Source organism: Cuculus canorus, chromosome 18, assembly GCF_017976375.1.
Source record: "Cuculus canorus isolate bCucCan1 chromosome 18, bCucCan1.pri, whole genome shotgun sequence".
Lineage (NCBI taxonomy): Eukaryota > Metazoa > Chordata > Aves > Cuculiformes > Cuculidae > Cuculus > Cuculus canorus.
The window spans coordinates 2,441,454-2,460,342 of NC_071418.1; the positions used below are offsets into that span (position 1 = coordinate 2,441,454).

An 18,889-nucleotide genomic window follows, 5' to 3' on the forward strand; every position below is an offset into this window, starting at 1 on the left:
TCAACTGAATATTCATGCAATATCTGTTCTTATTTGCTTCATCTGCTGAGCTCCACATTTCTTTTCCGTTAGTATTTTTTAAGTAACATATTGGGGAAAACCCCGCTGACTATATTACTGTCCAGTTTCTAGGTTTGATACTACCCAATAAAATGAGGCTTTTTTCCTGACTTCTGTATTTTCCCCCTTCTTCCCTTAGGGATGTGCTTTGATTGACCATGCGATGTGCAGTTCTTCCTGCAGGAAGGCTGTACTGGAGCGTGAGGGACAGGCTGTGCATTCTGTCTTGGAAACAATGGGCAAACATCCATCATTTTCATACAAGTTTGCATTAAAAATTTGGGCTGGTGCTTATCTTTTTACGCTGCAGCCAGCCAAGTATCAGTGCTGATTAATTTCTTTGTCCCGGTAACCTAAGGAAGTGATAAAGATCGATGAGATCCACATTTTATGAAGTATGAGGAAAATTTGGTCTGCCCTAGGGTTTCATTTCCGTTCTGCTTTATGTAACGTTAACTTTACAGTAGTGGTTATCACAGCAGGCATCTTGCAGCCGGGGAGCCAGGCAGTCACCAGGGATACTGCCGTGCTGCTCGGTGACCGACTGCAACAGCAAGGGGGCTGTTGGGTTTGGGTTTTTTTGTGTTGAATTATAGAAATTTCCTTTGCATTAACCCTAATTAAATGCACACACTCGAAACAAAATAATGGTAGGTTATACTGTGTTTTGGCTAACTCGCACTCTCTCAGGAGACTGTTTATTCTATTTGGGCAAAGGGTGCTTTGGACTGTACCCATTTCTTCTGCATACAGAGTTACTTTCACAGTTTTACCTTCTCTTTACCTTGCAAAAATAAATAATCACAAATGTTTGACTAGCGAGAAGCCCTGCATTTTCTGTTGAAAAGAAATTAAACACTGTAAATCTGTAAGTTTTTAGGATGTTCTGTGCAGAGAACTGCAGCCAAGATATATTATTTATGAAGTTTCATCAAAGACTGGCAATTCACAGCAGAAGTGATAAATATGTAGGAAATCTAAGACTGCTGGAGTTTATATAGGCTAAATCCTGTGTCTTTCAGGCTCCGTTTCTCACTGTTTGAGCTCCTTTCCCTCCCGTTTCCTCCAGGTGAGAGCTCGGCAGTCTTGCAAAGCGAGTCCTAGGACAGGCAACAAATCTGACCCTGGAGGGTGTGAAAAAAACGGAGCGCTAGGAAGTAGATCAACTTATGAATGATTCATGGAGAAAGTAAGCTTGAAGGAAGTGAAGATATGTCTAGGGAAACACGATGCAAAACATGAGAGGCTGCTGGCTACCACGGGAAATACCAAGAAATAGAAGTACAAATCTAACAGTGAAGGAAAGGAGTACAGGGAATAACAGTGAAAAACTAGTGGGGAAGGAAGAAAAATGTGGAAAACAAAGTTATTAAAAAACCTACAGATGTAGGTGGAGCTTTGAAGCATATCAAGAGTGGAGAGGACATACAATCCAATGCATGTAAAGTCAGAAAGGCAAATACAACTGTGGAGATTTCTCCAGAGTCTCGTTTATAAGTGACACGTATTCAGTGGTTCCGAAAAGCACAGTCTTTCATTGTTAAGAAAAGAATGCTGAGCATCATTGCTACCTGCATTCCGTTCTTCAGTTATAAGGAAAAAAAAAAATGAAATCGATTTAGTCAGATTACTAGTGGAGAAAGTGTAATTGCCACTGGTGAATGAAACAGGTGATGTAGGGGATCCACGTGAGCCCAGAGGAAATGCTGAGGGGTTTATTTGTAATTAAGGAAATCCGTTGTCATTTATTTTGGATATGCAGGGCTAAGGAAAGGCCAGGGCAGATGGAAGTAGTTGAGGGATGAATCTTATTGACATTTAAATCATTAGAAAATATCCATGTTGAATAAAGGTCCCATCTTTTATGGGAGAGGAAGGAAGAACTAGTGATCACATCTAGCATATTTATAACTTAAAACATCCTTTTCTTCCTTCCTTCATAGGAGTCAGAGCCTGAAAACACTAAGCAGCAAATACCTTGTGTTTAAAAGGGGAAAGCTGTGGATTCTTCTCTGTCGCAGGTAGTAGGTGGCATGGTTTGAGGTACAGATTGTACAGATCCATGCTAAACTGAAAATGGAAGAAGCCTGAGATAAGCGACCAATACAGGGTAAAAGTGAAAGGGAAAAAAATTAATCCAGTGTTCTTTCTGCTTTTTGAGCTCTACTAAACAGCAATGGGGCTGTTCTACAATTACCAATGCTCAAGTTTCTGAATTCTGGAGTTTTAGTAGACTTGTTGCTCTTCCCTTGGCACCTGCAGGTGTAATTACATCTCGGAAGGTTTGTAGCTGCTTCACTGCACCAAGTCATGCATCAGTAGCTGTAATGAACTTTGTTATCTTTGAGAACTGAAGTTGTCCCTTTCCTGATTTTTAAGAAGTCAGGACCACGCTAGAGACAAAGGTGTCATGATGGGAGTGAAGGAAATGAGCTTTTTCAGGAAGAAATTCTAACAAAAATCCATGTGCGCTTAGGGCATGGCTGAGCGCGAGGCAGCTTTCAAAAGATCATCTGGTACGTGCGGTCCAGCACATTTCCCAAATCAATGTTTTAAATCTAAAGTAGGCTCACAGATGGTTCCAATGAGCTGCTCCTTGAGATATACTATGACTGGAGCAAAAATAGTTTAACTCCTAAGACACTAACCTTTTGAGATGACTTTCAAGCTAAAGCACTTGTGGAACAACTTTTTGTGCCATTTTAATTATCTATATATATATATATTTCTAATCTCTGAAAAAGGGGAAGGCCTTGCTTTCATATACGTTACAGTACCGGATCAGAAAGCACACATCAGGAGCAGTTTGTGCACTGACTGATGCTTCTTTCTCCAGCACTTTTTAAATTCAACAAGCATTAGGTTTTGAAAAAAATAATAATAAAAAGGTAAAGGTTTCCTATGAAAATAGAATTTCTCAAGTGATATAGTACCCTACTAGAAGTATTACCATTCGTTCTCATGGAGGAGACTTTCAAGCTAAGAACAAAGTCCAAGACTGTTGGTTGCAAAAGGGGAAAAGGGAGCACCGTTCCTCAGTGCATGTGCAAATGGCACCGTTTCAGCATTATTTATTTCTATTTATGCTAAACATTGCAGTATTAAATACTTTAACTCCCAGAGGCATTAGTGTAAATCACAAAATTAAGCAATGGATTTAATAAATTAATCTTTGTCAGGATATGTAAGCATAGGTAAGTGTACATACAAATATCTGTCCATATTTTCTTTGACTCTGCCTCTAAGTGTCTTGTCTAAATTCCCAAAGAACTATGTATGAAGACAGAAACTGGTGATAAATCAAGCAGAGGATTTCATTCTGCCCTGACTTCAACCTCATATAGTTACTGGCATCTGTATGTAATAGCTGTAAAAACAGAGTAAAACAGATCTGAGTAGACATAGAGGGGGTTTTGGTCACTTCACGTAGGTGTAAATTACATAATAAGTTAAACAAGAATTCATAGAATTATGGAATGGTTTGGGTTGGAAGGGACCTCAAAGCCCACCCAGTTCTACCCCCCGTCATGGGCAGGGACACCTCCCCCTGGATCAGGGGCTCCAAGCCCCATCCAACCTGGCCTGGAACCCCTCCAGGGATGGGGCAGCCAAAACTACACTGTAATTTGAGCAGAATGTCAGCTTCTAGTGAGGAAATGCGAGTAATAAAAGTTTCATTGAATGGTTTATAGCTTTGTAGCACAGCAAATATTTATTAAACTGTATCACTTGTGTTATTATCTGTTATTAAAATAGCAAGAATTCATTTATAATTTTTTTTCGTGACATGGTTTGAAATTACAGCAGTTTTGAAATGTGTTCTTAGTGTCACCTAAGCTTTGAGAGACAACTTCTTTCTTTGTTTCGTCGCAGGCCTGCCTTATGGATGGGAAGAAGCTTACACAGCAGATGGAATCAAGTATTTCATCAAGTGAGTAGTTCAAGGGGAAAAGGGGGCAGAGTTGAAACAACAGCACATAAAATTAAACATGTTTTTAAATCTAGAATTAATGGGGAAAAAAATGAGTAAAATAACAAAAGCTGTCCTTTACTGTACACACCTCTTTATTAGCAACATCGCTTGTTCTTTGGGTTTTGTGACTTCACTGTCCTGAGGGTCCTAGAGGGCTCAGTCACAAATCCAACTGACATTCAGTGGGAAACGTCTCCCTCAGTCCTGCAAGTGTCTTTGAAAACCTTGTTCTACAATGCTGAGAACTTCCCCAGTTACGTGTGTGACCCTAGAATGGACCCGGGAGAAAAAGAGAAAGAATATCTCATCCCCTAAATTGTTTACATGTGTAAATATCTATTTTATGAAATGTCCTTATAGTTTGAGGAAGTAGAAGAATTATTTTAGATTTTTAGAAGATAATGCTCTGGTTTCACCTAAATCTGAAGAGAGCAGTTCGTATGCAGCCCCACAGAAAGAGTTACAGAAAAAGGTCTGCTGTGATTTTTTTAGAAGATATTGCAAACAAACTCATCTTTCAGAACTCCCCAGAGACTGGAGGGAAGGTGACATTGATAAGATCTTACAGTAGCTCAGTGGCTAAAGCATAAAGAAAACCTCTACAAAAGCTCTAAAAGCAGTCCTCATTTGAGGGTGTAGTCATATGGGGGAATGAACCACAAAGCATTAAGCTTAGGCCCTTGTTATTTGCTTTTTTTTTGGTCTTCCTTAACTATAAGGTTTCCTTAATGATTGCTTTTCTGAAAATCTAAAAGAAGAAATGCAATGCAAATTCATTATTTACAGAAAAATGAAGAAAAGATCATAGTATTTTTTTAACCAAAGCACGATTTCTATCCTGCTACACACAGCATTTGTTGTAGCCTATAGGAAAGATTCTTTGTTTTCAGTTGTATTCTCTGATCTGGAGGGAAAATGCATGAAAAATAAGTAGCTTGTGTTGTCAGAGGCTTCTGGAAGTATCTTGGACAATGTGCTGCTGTTTTTTTCCAGAATATAGTGAAAAGTAATTCATATAATAATTATTATATTCATATATTTAATTCATATAATATTTTTTTTCTTACGCTTCCGGGAGATTGAAACAATTAGTGGAAAACATAATTCTCCTCCATTCCATATAGCTCATGAATCATTGTCTAATTACTAGCTAGTTATTCTAGCTGCTGAAATTTGCTTATTGTTTAATTCCTATAGGTGCCAGGAAGATGCTGTTTGCAGGTGGACTTCCACAGTCCCCTAAAGGACAGGAAGGGCAGCAAATAAATCTTTGCAGTGAGATAAATATTACTTTTATCCCAAGCTTGTGTAAAAGCCATGTAACTAGTATTGACGTTTCTGTATCAGCTGGCCAAGAAAAGCAGGGAGGTTTGCCTTTTCCTTTTCTCCAAACACCCTGCACCGCTGTCCCTGTCTCTCCCCATGATGCCTCCAGCGAGATGGATCAAAGCAGACATGATTTTTGTGCAGAGGGTTCCAAACAGCCCTGATCTGATCCTGCATTCCAGCTCTTATCAAAGAGCGGCTTTTCTTTGCAGACAGATCTAGGTTACTACATGGGATTCAAACCAAAACCAATCGTAAAAAAATAACTTAGGAAATGAAAGTGAATTAAAGGCAAATTTCATAGCTATGGAAATAACTACAAAGGGAACTATTGAAACACAGCCCTGTTCCCTTGTCTCCACCAGTTGATACAGGGAGTCGTTATAGGACAGCAGGAAGGTGAAGGTGGATGCAGGATTCTGGTCTGGGTCAAACACTTGCAATCTTCCAGGTTTATGCCTGCGTAATTGGAAACTCAGCTTGAAGATAGTATTATCTGGCAATAGCAGCAAATAAAATTTAGCAGCAGAACAGAAGAAATCTCCCATTCTTGGAGCATTTTCCTTCTATTTTTATTTCTGGTTTTGTTACTGTGCTTCTCTTATAAGTACTTGTCTTGATGACTCAGCAGAAAGCTAGATTTGCTGAATATGCATAAAAAATTCTTTGAAGTTCTTCATCGGGTGCTGAACTATTGCAGATGTGACAGGAAGATGTGTATTAGCAGCAGAAGCTCAGCTAGTGTAGGTAGTGGAAGCAGAATCTGCAGAAAGCATCAGCTGGTTTGAGTTAAGCAGTTCACATGAAAATGCTTTTTCAGGAGTTTTTGCATATTTGATCTTTGATTGTTCATGACTCAGGAATGTTCTTCCCTCTTCTTAATGTGCTCCTAGTGTTGCAAATTATTGTGCCCCACGTTTGCCGTCGTTGTGACCTTCTGTAATCTGTCTGATAAGGTTCTGAATTTCAATCTTTGTGTCAAGCAAGGAGAAGGAATCCTTTTGAATTGCAGAGAAGGGTATGAAATCACCCTTCATGACCACTGTCTAATATAATTTCTGCTCTTCTGAATGGAGCCACCACACTGACGTGGTGTTAAGAGCTCCTAATGCCGTTTGTTAGAATGGAATTAACTAAGCATTGCAATAAGATGTCATGGTAATTAATATTTGTTATAAATATTTCCTTACTGTGCTTTCATCACTGTTTCCAAATGCCTTTACAGAGCGTAAGCCAAGCTTTTTGCCTGCTTGAAAACTCCTTCCTCGTACTATGCTTTCTCATGTGTGTGAGGTCAGTCTGAGAAAATGAACTACTTAGAGCAAGGAGCAGGGGTTGCATAAATCTCATGTTTCTAACACTGAATGGGAGAGATTTCAAGGTAAAAATTCTGCCCGACACTGAAAATATCCTTTTCTAGGAGGAACTGAGCTTGAGGTGCATCTGACCAGCTGATCCTTTTCAGTAAGATTTAATCTAATTGTTTAAATGGGGATTAACAGAATAGTTGGTGCTTTACAGCCCAGGTACTAATGCTGTAACCTCCTTGTTCTCTCTGGATGTGAACTGCAATCCTTTCATTCTTTGGTGTTTAGATCAACCAAAGCCACGAAGGACATAAGAGTATTTCAAACTAGTCCACTTTCATGTATACAGATAGAAAAATATGTTATATCTCCCAACGTGTAGCCACAATAACTCATCTCACTGCATGTGAATCGCCGCTTTTCTTATTCCGCAGTGAGGCTGCATAGAAGCTGCAGTGGCTCTGGTTAAATCCCCAGCAGTTTTACAAGCACAATCAAATACTATTTTAATTAGTGGTTGCCTTCAGTTCCAACGTGCTTTATTAGGCCATCAAATAGCAGGGTCCATAAATCTATATGTTATAAATCGAACGCAGTAAACACCCCGGATTGGAATCTTAATAGCACATAAGCTTGAGAGAGCTCACTGTGAGATTGCCATAAATATCTCTGAAGGGGGTGTAGCAATACGAAGTGCATGAGAAATCAGGTTTTAAAAGAAGCAAACCAGCTGGCTTGTGTTACACACTGAAGTGAAACCCACTTATGTGAATAAGTGACAGGAATAAAACATTTACATGGCTTATATCCCTCAGGGGCTGAACAGCTCTCCGCACCCACCAGGGAAAGCTGTCTTGTCCATGAATACAAAACCCTAAGCCAATTTTTGAAACCACTTCTTTTATTCAAGAAATCATTTCAGTCTCTCAGTAAATTCTTTTCAATCAACCAGGTTGCCAAGAACAGTCGCAAAGTACTGGCAAGTGTGAGAAAACTCCCTTTTAGACTCCTGATGGGTCATAAACTCGCGTGATTCTGCACTAGGCGTTAAGGTCATGTGTATAGGTTTACCATGGAATGGTAATGTAAGCCTCCCAGAGTTAAATCTTGGGAGGCACTGGAAAAACAAAGCAAGCTACATGTCTTATTAATATAATATAAATGAACAGTTATCAGAAGGGAAAAAATTGCACCAGTAGACTCAAAGGTAGGGATGAGCATTATTGGTAGGACAGCTGTGCTTTCCTCCTGCCGGACAGTAAAGGTTGAATGTGGTAGTAGATATGTTTTGAGATAATCTGGTGTACTTTAATGGAGAGGACAAACAATACAATCATTCCTACATAGCACCAGTTTCGTCAATTAATGTGTAATACAAACACATTACTGGCGCCTGTTTCCTCACCAATTTACACTTGGTATTTCTGTCACTGTTTATATCGGGCAGTTTGGTTAAGAAGAGTTGAGATTCTGACCTCATTTGCTTCACATGACAACTCAGCATAGCCTAGTGGGGTTTCAGAAGTCCTTTGCAATTACAAAATCATAGAATAAAATTGTAGAAAAGTCTAGATTGGAAGGGATGTCTGGAGGTCACCTGCTTTAACCTTCTGTTGAAGAATAAGTTATCCAGACCCTGTCAAACCATCTTGAATATATCCAGTGAGGTAGGTTCCAGCACCTATCCGGGCACCCTAGTACAATGTTGAGTTGCTCTCACAGTGGCGAATATTTGCTTAATCTAGATGGAATTTCTGCTGACGCAACTTGTGCCCATTGCTTCCTGTCTCTTGTCATATATCTCTGTTAGAAGCACTTCTATTTTCTTTGTAATTAGGTATTGGAAGACTTTGATTGAACACCCGTTCCCCACCTCCTGAGCTTTCTCTTCTCCGGGATGCACAAACCCAATTCCTTCAACATTTCTTCACATGCCATGTTCTCCAACCCTCTAGTCATCTTGGTGACCTTCCACTGGATCCTCTCTGATTTTTCCTGTGTCTGTCCTGACCTTGGAGGACCGCTGTGTTGAACAGACCCCACATAATAAGCTGAAAAAGTTAGATATCAGTTAGCGTTACTTATTAGATGATTAAGACTCATCTTCTGTTATAAGGAATTCAATTACTGATTTTCTAACAGAAATTCCTGTCCCAAATAGACGTTTTATCTGCAAATCTCAGAAACGCAGAGGGGCCAATGAGCCTTCATAAAGGATCAGCTCCACCCAATGTGTTTGTGTGCACTTCCAGCCAACTGAGAAGCATTAGGATGGGAAATGGATTTGGAGGGAAAGAGAAAGGCCATCTGGTTCACTTTTAAAGCTAATCACATGGCTGTTTTTCCCAAGGGTTAGTACAGGTGTAACACGGAATGAGTTTCCCAGGCGTTGGAACCGCTATTAGCGTTAACTCTCACTTTTGTTGTCTGCTCAGTCCTCATGGCTGTGACAGCTCTGCAGCACTGCAAACACAGTGTGTTCTGTCATTGAGCAGATTTTGTGAATTGCTAACTTCTGGGTTTGAGTTTTTAAATAGGAGAAAGAATCTACGCATTATTCTGCGCTCCCAGGGAGGTTTCATATCTGCTAATTAATTAATGGTTTTACACTGGTGGTTTAGTATCACACAGGAACCGTATATAAAAGCATAGCTGGGACCCTAATTTTTCCACCAAAAGCCCATTACAGTTAATCTCTTCCATCCTCCCACTGTGTTCACCTTTAACATATGGCAGCTCTGTATCATGAGACCAGCACCTAAAATTAGGTAGGGCCTTGCTATTCTCCCTCCCACTCCCGCCCACTTCCTGCATATGTATACACTTTGTAAGGACCAGCTGTGAAATTTGCCCCTGTAAACACTGTTTTTCTAGCTTTATGATAGGACTAAGTTCCAGTATTCCACATTAACTGTTATTTTCCTCGAGAACATTTATCTTAAATTCTCCTGAAAACCAAGTAAAAGTTCCCAAATATTGTAATATTTTGCCATCTTTTCCCTTAGCTGTATTAGGACCGGTGATGTTTTCTATATTGTACCAAAGGGGAAACTGTAATATTTGTTTTCATGTTAATTTTCAACAGTTTATCTAAAAATCAGAAGTTTCCCGTGGAAGCACTGTGACAAAGTAGGTAATGAGGGTCCTCTGGTAGAATATCAGTCTAACTGAGCTTGGAATTGGGTTCTTGTTAAGTAGGAGCCTAAAGTCACTGCTTGTAAAATACAGAATAATAAAAACCACACATGATGTGTTCTGGTAGTTTTGAAATCACCTAAAAAAACAGGCTTCCACATTGAAAGCCAACTCATCAATCTTACATATTTTATTATATTCTGGTTTGTTTGGTCTTGCTTGGGACGGAGCCATCATTAATTTCACAGAAACCAGTTATGATTTTATGACTGAACTAAGAATAGCAAAGCATGCGTGAGAGGCGAAGAACTTCTGTAGTGTAAACATTGATGCTTTATAGCTCTAGAGCTAAAGGTATCATCATAAAGGCAAAATAAATCACCGTTGTTTTTACTTACATGCTAAATCAAAAAAACAAAGCTTCGATCAGTGTGCTTTGCACGTTTCTGCTGTGCAATATAAAGTAGGAACCCAAACCCCAGTGTTCTGAGGTGTGTTCAGCTTTGCCTCTGCTGTTCCATTTCAATAAATACTAGTATCTTACAACATACTAGTTATCTGCAGGTTCAGTTATCTAGTTATCCACGTTGTGGTTGGAGTGGCCCTTCCTAGAAGAGATCAAGTTCGATAAAGCTCAAATCATAGTAGAACTGATCTAGAAGTAAACGTCTGTGTGCCCCTCTCAAGTTACAGTGAGTTCAGAGCAGCAAACTAAGAAAAAACGTGATCTGCTCTCCTGACCATGCAGTCGAAATCCCCTTGGACTGAATCCCATACCAGCTCTGCTCCCAGCCCCCCGTGTAGAGGTAGGCAAGTTGCACTGAAATTATCATTTATCAAGATGATCGTTGTAGGTGTTCCCATCTTAATAACTTCTGACGTTTTGTGAGTAGGACTGGGTATGGTGAGGCACGGAGTGTGCTGTGTTTTCATTAAGTTCAAAGAAAGATGCATCTAACTGTTATTACTGCTTCTTAGTGCATAACAATCCGAAGCTCAGCATCAGCTCCAGTGCTTTCAGACATAACCATGTGAATTTGGGTAACACTAACATTTTTCTTTCTGAGTTTTGGATAACCAATTTGTGATATCTCAGAGAACTTTTACTTTCACCAAGCGTCGATGCCTGCCATCTGCAGGACGTGCCTCTGCTGTGTCTTGTGTTGGTCACTAGGAATAGATCTATCCAGCAATAATAATTCTCGTCCAGAACTGTGCTTGTTCTTTGTTCATATTCACCATTGGATGAAGAAAGGCTTCTTATTGATGCAGCAATGATTTGGTGTAAGACTTCTTGCTATCTAAAAATTCTTGGAGCCCTGCAGAGAGACTGGATGAAAATTCAGACTGTTTTCTAAGCTTTAGGAATGATTCGTTGCCAGATACTGGAGTTTTAAGGAATTCAGTTTCTCTGATTTTCTCTGAAATAAGTTTGCATGACTGTAAGGAAAACAACCTCTGATGTGAAACTAGGAAACTTGGCACTGGATTTTGTGATAACATAAGCTTGTAGTACAAGAATGTTAAGACCTTAAGCTGCTTTTGGTTGGGCAATCTTTTCTCCTGAGAGGCTGCTTGTTTTTTAATATCAAGAACCAAAATGGAGAAACATTCTTTCAGCTTGTCCCAAAGCTGCCCAGCATTGCGCAGGTCCTGGCCTATTGTAAAAGGTAGCTGTTAAAGTTTCTCCTGTGAGAAAATAGATGAAGCTTTTTGCTCTAGACCTGCAAACCCCATTGCAATCCATGCGTTGCCCTCAGGTACCTCTGCTGGGTAATTCACACTGATGTGGTCAAAGCGGTCAAAGCTTTAACTCTTACCTATCTGGTTTACTTCTACGAGCAGAACTGGAAATGTGAATATCCAGACTGTTGAATTTTCCTTTGTTTGGGCAGGATTCGGCTCCTGTAGAATAAGCCGTATGCATGGCTGTGCACTGTCGGCTCTCCTGCAGTCTTCCTGGGGTTTGGGAGAGCCATCAAGCAGAGCAACACAACCTTGTGAAGCTGTTTCAGTATGGGTTTCATCTGAAACATGGGCCTAAGCCATCACTGAGGCTTTAGTTTTAGTACACGTGTAGTTTAAACACAAACCTTGAGCATGCTCCAGGCTGTGGTGGAAAAAAAACTGATATGGTCTTGGCCTGGGTCTGCAGCATCTATCTTATCAAGGGATCGGGCCTGGGCTGATAAGACAGACTGATAGGAGGTGAGCAAACCTGTTGCACAATTCTTCTCAAAGCTAACACTGCTGATCTTTGTGTCCTGATGTGTTTGCAAATAAACCACACCGGACTTTTTATGATGTTCACTTAGAGACACATGATGATGAGTAATCGCGTATATAAACCAGCATTTTTAGAGCAATGGCGGTTGTCTAATATTGGGGTGAGGGAGATTTCAGGTAGTGCTTGAAAACTGAGAAGTTTGCATATCCTGTCTTTCAAACCTTTGGGCTTATTCAGCCTTGGCTCAGATCCTACTTTTATTTCTGGTTTTAGTTTATATTGGGCCATTTGTATATTGGTCACAATTTTTAATGACATAGCATGCTCTCTGGCTTTATAAATCTTCCTGGTGGTAACTGCCTTCTGAAATTGCACATGGATTTGTCTTAGTAGATAAGGATTTAATCAGTTTAATCAAGGAATAAATAGCAGGACTCTCTTCTGGGGTTTCACTTTATATCCCTCAGTCTTTAATTAATACTCAAGCAAGATCTGCAATCCCCGAGGGAAATACAAGAAGCGTTTATGTTGCCTTAGGCCATAGTTCCATGAGGTGACGAATGCTCTCAATCTGTTACAGACAATAAAAGTTAAGGTCACTGCCATCTTCCAGGATCACCCATCTTCTTCTGAGCTACTATTATAGGCTGTACGTTCCTTTTGAAATGCTGCCTTGAAAGAGCTTCCAGTCTTAAACCCATTTTAACAAAAAGGGGAAATTAAAACCAGAAAGTTTAATTTCAGATAATCTGGTTTTGATAAATGCAATACAAAACCCCTTCCCAAACTGCCTATGAGTTCCAGGTCTGGAAACCATCTTCCCTAGATGCTCTTAGGATTGTTGGATTATACTTGCGTCAACTTCAACCAGTTGTTTTGTTTCTAATTGCTTATCCACAAAAGTAAAATGCTTTAGTTGCAGTTAAGAATAAGTTATTCCTTGCAGATCCTCCCTGCGTTTGCTCTTCAAAATAGCAAGAGTTTTCAGTTGCTTGGCTTGGTGTCCTCTTATGGCATTTCACATCTGCTTTCCAACCACTGCGATTGTCAAAGGAGATCCCAAACACAGCGGATATCATGGGTTTGCAAGTGTGTGCTAGCTCTGACAGCTTATTGCATGGTCAACATTGGCGATGAAGAAACATTAACAACGAGTTTAAATCATAAGGGACAACAGCAAAGTGTTAACAGCACGAGCTGCTAAAAGCTGAGAAATAGCGCTGCTCCCAAAAATCATGCAATCCTACATAAAATTAGGAATGCATTTATAAAAGGTGTCAGCACCAGTAACCAGGCGTCCTGTTCAATCTACTCGTGTGGATTGTAAAGCGATGTAGAAACACTCAGGTAAAGATCTGAGCGCACCAGAATTAACACATTTCCAGCATTTACACCCTCCTTTGTACCACACCTTTGCTGTCTGGTATTTATCTGAACTCCACAATCGTGGGAGGGGGCTGCTCTGCAATTACCATGATCCTGGGGTCCACCCTCAGGAGCTGCAGCTCCCTGCTCCTCCCTTAGATGATCCATTGCCACCTGCTGGCATGGGGAAGGGTAATTCTGTCTCACCCTACCATGACATGATCTCTAAAGTGCCTGATGGAAACAAGGGCTACTCCTTTTTTGTGCAGGAACTGTTTTTGATGGTATGTTTTCTTCTGTAGTGTTTCAGAAGGTGCGTAAGAAACGTTGATGGTGGCCCAAGAGACCTGCATTAGCAAGTTAGAGAAGGACGAGTAAAATAGAGATGAAAGTGCCGGGTGCCTTCTCAAAGGTACGAGATTTAGGACAGTGGATTTGAAAGAGAAAAAAGCAAAGCAAAAGCCTGTTCGAAGCGCAAGGGGAACAGAAACAGGAAGGCCCAACGACAAAAGACAAAGGCAGTAATTAAAACAGATTTTGCAAATCTGTATGGAGTCCAGCAAAGAGCCCCACAGATTCTGTGCGACAGCGAACGGGGAAGATGATATAACCTCTAGATGAAGGATTGAGTTTCAGAATCTTCATTCAGTGGCATTGTTCTTTATTTTCCTGTTGCTCTGGCCCTCATTAGCCTCCAAACCACCACTGCTTGGGGCTGCGTGCTCATGTGTCACAAAGGAACGCAGTCTCCCTCCTAGAGCCAGTCATCTAGCAGATGGCATCTCCTCCTTTCCTAGTAACTCCAGAACTTCCCACTAGGATACGTGTGTAAGGCTAAAAACTAGAAGAACACAGTATGAGTATATTTCTGGGTAGTACAGAGCACATCACCTTCCAACCCTTGCAGCTACATCTAGTAGCGCTCTTGCTGCATTTTTCTAATGATTATTTCTCTAACGACGGTGAAAGTACTAATGGTTAAAGCTTTCAGAATGTGCAGCTCCTGTGTCTCAGCCCTGCAGTTGTCGGCAGTGCTGCACTGCGACAATGGCTCTGCGAAAACTGGGGATTGTGCTCAGCTCAGCAAAAGCTCCATCAAGCACCAGTACCCTTTAACCGAGCATCGGTGCATTTTCAACCGCCGGTAGAGTTTAGGAAATCAAGATGTAGGATAAGAGAGGCTAAAGGTTTTGAGAACTTACAACTGTGGATTAGGTGGATTTAAGTCGTTGGGTTTGTTCATTTAGGGAGGAAAAATAGCTACCTTGGGGTTTGTATTATTTCATTGGAGCAGAGTTCTGCTTTCATTTTCGTCATCTTCAGTACTGCTCAGTTTGGTAGAGCAGCACAGGGTTCATGTCAGGCCAGAATTTGTCTTTCCAGGTTTAGATACAGCTCAAATCTATTTGTTCCCTAAGGAATAATGGTCATTATTAGAGTTTGGCTGATTAATTGTTGAAGGCTGCATCTTGTCTCCCAAGCAGATCTCATACAAATGGACCCTGCACAAGGTTGTTCCTTTTAAAGCTGAGTAAACCTGGTGCGCTGGAAAAAACTAAGCCAGGTGTTGTGAATGTCATCCTGTGTCAAAAGGGGGGAAAAAAACGACTTCAAAGAATACCGCATGAGTGCTCTATAGCTCATCATCCTGCATGGTGAGCTACAGCAGTTGTCTTGTCTGCACAACCCTTCATAGAAGCATAGAACGCTTTGGGTTGGAAGGGACCTTTTCAGGTCATCCAGTCCAACCCCTCTGTGGGAGCAGGGACGTCTTTAACCAGATCAGGTTGCTCAGAGCCACATCCAACCTGACCTGGAATGTTTCAAGGGACTGGGCGCCCACCTGGGCCAGTATTTCACCTCCCTCAGTGTAAACAATTTCTTCCTTATATCCAGTCTAAATCTGCATTCCCTTAGTTCAAAACCAGTTTGGCCGTAGTTGGAGAAAACAGTTTAAGATGGAAAGCACGTCTTGATAATGCTCAAAATCTAACAAAGGCACAGACGGTTCCTCCATTAGTTTTTTTTTTTTTTTTCTTGGAATTGTTCTTTTCTTAAAAGATTGTCTGATGTTCTCATTTTAAAAGAAATCATTTTCCATGAAAGATGGAAGAGCCACAAGGAGGGTAATTATAATGGTATTTTAGATAATTCACTATCATTTCTTTGCCAAAAAAATCCTTGTGTTCTCAACGTTTTGTCTTTCCAAGCTCTAAATTTTTTTCCTGCCACTTACTAACGTTAAAAACACTGAATAAGCTCCTGACATAATTCCAGATCGGATTTTTCTGTTTTCTAACAATAAATTTGGCTGCCCTCCAATCGCGATGACTTGTTTGAAAACCTAAAAATCTTTATATATTGTTAATTGCTCTGAAAATGCGAAATTAATCTTTTGAACAAGAATATTTGCAAATGGAAAACAGTTTTACATTTCGAATTGGTAACGCTGGCTTTCCAAAAATGCCTTTAATATTCAAACCAGTTTCATCAATTAAGGAAAACCCAGATGTAATTTCGAATTCCCTCTCACTTTTATTGCTGGCCCTAACGCACAAATCGGAGAGGATGTATTTCTAATACAAGAATGTTCTGCAAACCAGTAAATCTGGGATTATCTCTTCGGACTGATTATGTCAAAGCTCTTTAGCCACAGCACTTTTGGAGAGCTAAAAATAAATAGCGGGTGTGGGGGGAGGGGTTTTATACATTTGCTCTGTACCTAAATCATCTGTGTGGCTCTGGCTACAATGTGAGATGTCGTATCTGCCCTTCATGGTTATTTATAAGAGTTCTTCTAGTAAGGATTTTGACAAAGGGTTTAAAACAAACTGTCCTACTAGAAGCATTCGTGGGATTAAGTCTAGTTCAAGTTCAAAAGAACCGAGTTCAAATCGGAAGCAGATTGGCTTTAGAGCAAAATTTGGCCCTTTATATTTTGAAAATGGATGAGAACTCGTTCTTTTCTTTTTTACCGGTGATCAAACAATGTTATGCTATTGAATATAGAAAATTGTACTCTTGCTTGCAACGCCACAGTTCTGCACTATTAAAGGTCAGGAGAATTTCTGCATTTATTTGTATGAGAATATTTGAGTCCTTCCAGCAGGGAGCAGAAAGACGGGCATGCTGTCATCTGCCTCCTGGTCCTAAAGTAAGTAGGAGGTAAAGCTTCTGAAGGATAAACACTCAACAAAGAATTTTTTAATTGGTTACATCAAAGACCTGCGAATGCTTTTCCACGTAACTCTTCCACTGTTGTGAAGGTTCTCCCATTTCACAGGGCTGATCTGCACACTCAGGAGAAAACAGAGCTCTGGATTTAGGGACACAGCAGGTGAAGGCCACACAAGGAAATCAAGTGGGAAAAAGTAACAGTTAATATTTTTTTTTTCTTATTTAAATTCAGTGATGGATTGCTGAGAAATGGGTTGATCAAAGCAGGCAATATAAACAAAATAGTTCTGCCAGCAATAAATCTTGCATTGGCAGAGCTGGAATGGATGGAATCCCATTCATTCAGCTCCCGTGATTCCGGAGGTATTGGAAGGAGTTCTGTGTCACTGTGCAGATAAATGAATCACATGCTGGGATGTTAATTTAAAGGGATCTCTTCAGCCTTAAACCATAAAGCCTAATTTTTTAATTGAAAAAAAAACCCCAACTATGGCATGTTCTGACTGTAGAAAAAAATTTGCAGAAAAATTCAGCAAAGACATTTTCCATAGTATGTTTACAAATATAAATATATTCATTATATAAATACGAATATGTATATTTCCCTGCGTTGTGGAATAGTGGGAATGGTGTTCTTGATTAGACTATTTTCCTCCTAGAACGGATTTTTATTCACAAATCTCTCATAAAACATCATACAAGGACTCTCTTTGTATTCTTCATGTTGGCTATTGTCTGACTTTCTAAAGGCAAACATTGGGAACTGTGGAAAAGGTGCTCTTATTCCCTGGGGAAATGGTACATCCACATCCTTAGAATGAAGCAATTACTGTACTTGTGAATGCCTGGTATCTGCTGTATTTTCTGTAGCTCGTGGTGTTCGGTTATGCTTCCGTTTTAACTGCTGTGAAGTCGGTCTCTGCAGCTCCGGTGATGGGATACCTGTGTTTGTAATATCCTCATGAACAGAGGTCATCCAGTGTGGCTCTGACCAAAAAAAAAAAAGCACTTATTCATTGCTCTTAAATGGAGCTTTGGGTTTTGGTGTTTTTCCCAGGATAAGAACTGAGGATATGGTCTTTCTCTTCCACATTCTGTTTTTCTTGCTCGGCCCTCACTCAGGTGTTGTTTCAGCTGAAGTAGTGGCTAAATTCACAGATGACCAGTTCAGAGAGAGGTTAGTCTAGTCAATGCAGCTCAAGATGTGATTTATGTTAGCATCACAGTTACCTCTTGGTGAACAGTATTGTTGCCCTCATAATATCCAATATATTCTGAGTTCAGTATACTCAAATGAAAGGTGTGAACACAAGGTAAGATCATAGCACGATGGTGTTGACTGGACAAGTGATCTTCATACCCATAACTCCGTGTAATGGAACATTGACTCATGTTCCTACTCTAAGATATCGATTTCTGTAACCAGATATTCAAGAGAGCGTTCTTAAAGACAGAAGGACAATGTCAGTTTTCACTTAAAAGGTAAATCTAGAGTAGTTCCATCATTGAACTTCATTTAATTAAACCAGTGCACCTGAAAGGCATGAGCTTTAGGTACACTCGATGTTAGAAGTTGTGAGAAGAGCTCTTTCATAGTCTATATCATACATGTAATATTTTTCAGCCAGTTCTTTTAATGAACTTATTATACAAAATTCATCTTTACACTGACTTGACTAAAAACTGTGAATTTATTAGCAAGATTTTTTTTTTTAAGTGAAAAGAAGCTATTTCCTTTCCCAAGAACACATTATTCCAGAAGGGAGAAGAGGCTGTGTCTTGCCCACACACAGTATGGCTGGCATGCATGCTACCAGCCATAAGGTGTTCACTGTTCTCACTGCAAACAGCAAGCCCGTTCCATTTATCTGCCCTTACCGAGCCTTCATCAGGTTCTTTCCATTCATATAGAAGCTCACCAAACACTATAAAGCAGCTTAGACCGTGTGTCAAATGTAGGGTTTAAGCCTTAAAAAGTAGTATTGACTTGACTTCCTTTTATTCTATGTTTAAAGGCTGTGGAGGCATGTCCAGAATTTGGTCTAGAGGCGATAGAAAGACCATCCCTTTTTAGATTTATTCATCAGCCTTTTTCTGCAAGAATGTTAGCCCACATTCTGAAAAAATGAGGGGGTTTCTATGATTTGATTCCACATTTGGTCAACTTTCTCTTGACCTCTGTGCCTCAGGCTTTAACTGGGATGATGGCAATATTAATACCTTGCTAGCTTGAAGTTCTGTAAGACTTCGGTAGTCTGGGCTGTGCGCTATTGCTGGGTTAATTGTCTACAGCTGTATTAATTAACAGGAAATGCTACC

General features: G+C 40.1%; 1 protein-coding gene across 2 annotated transcripts in view; it reads left to right on the plus strand.

Annotated features, from left to right (window-relative positions):
• Nucleotides 1-18,889, plus strand: part of STXBP4 (syntaxin binding protein 4) — a 67,693-nt gene that overhangs the window by 44,853 nt on the left and 3,951 nt on the right. For both annotated transcript variants that reach the window (XM_054083439.1, XM_009563925.2), the window contains one exon: nucleotides 3,934-3,991. In XM_054083439.1, the coding sequence (XP_053939414.1) occupies nucleotides 3,934-3,991 (58 nt within the window). The remainder of the gene's footprint in view (nucleotides 1-3,933; nucleotides 3,992-18,889) is intronic.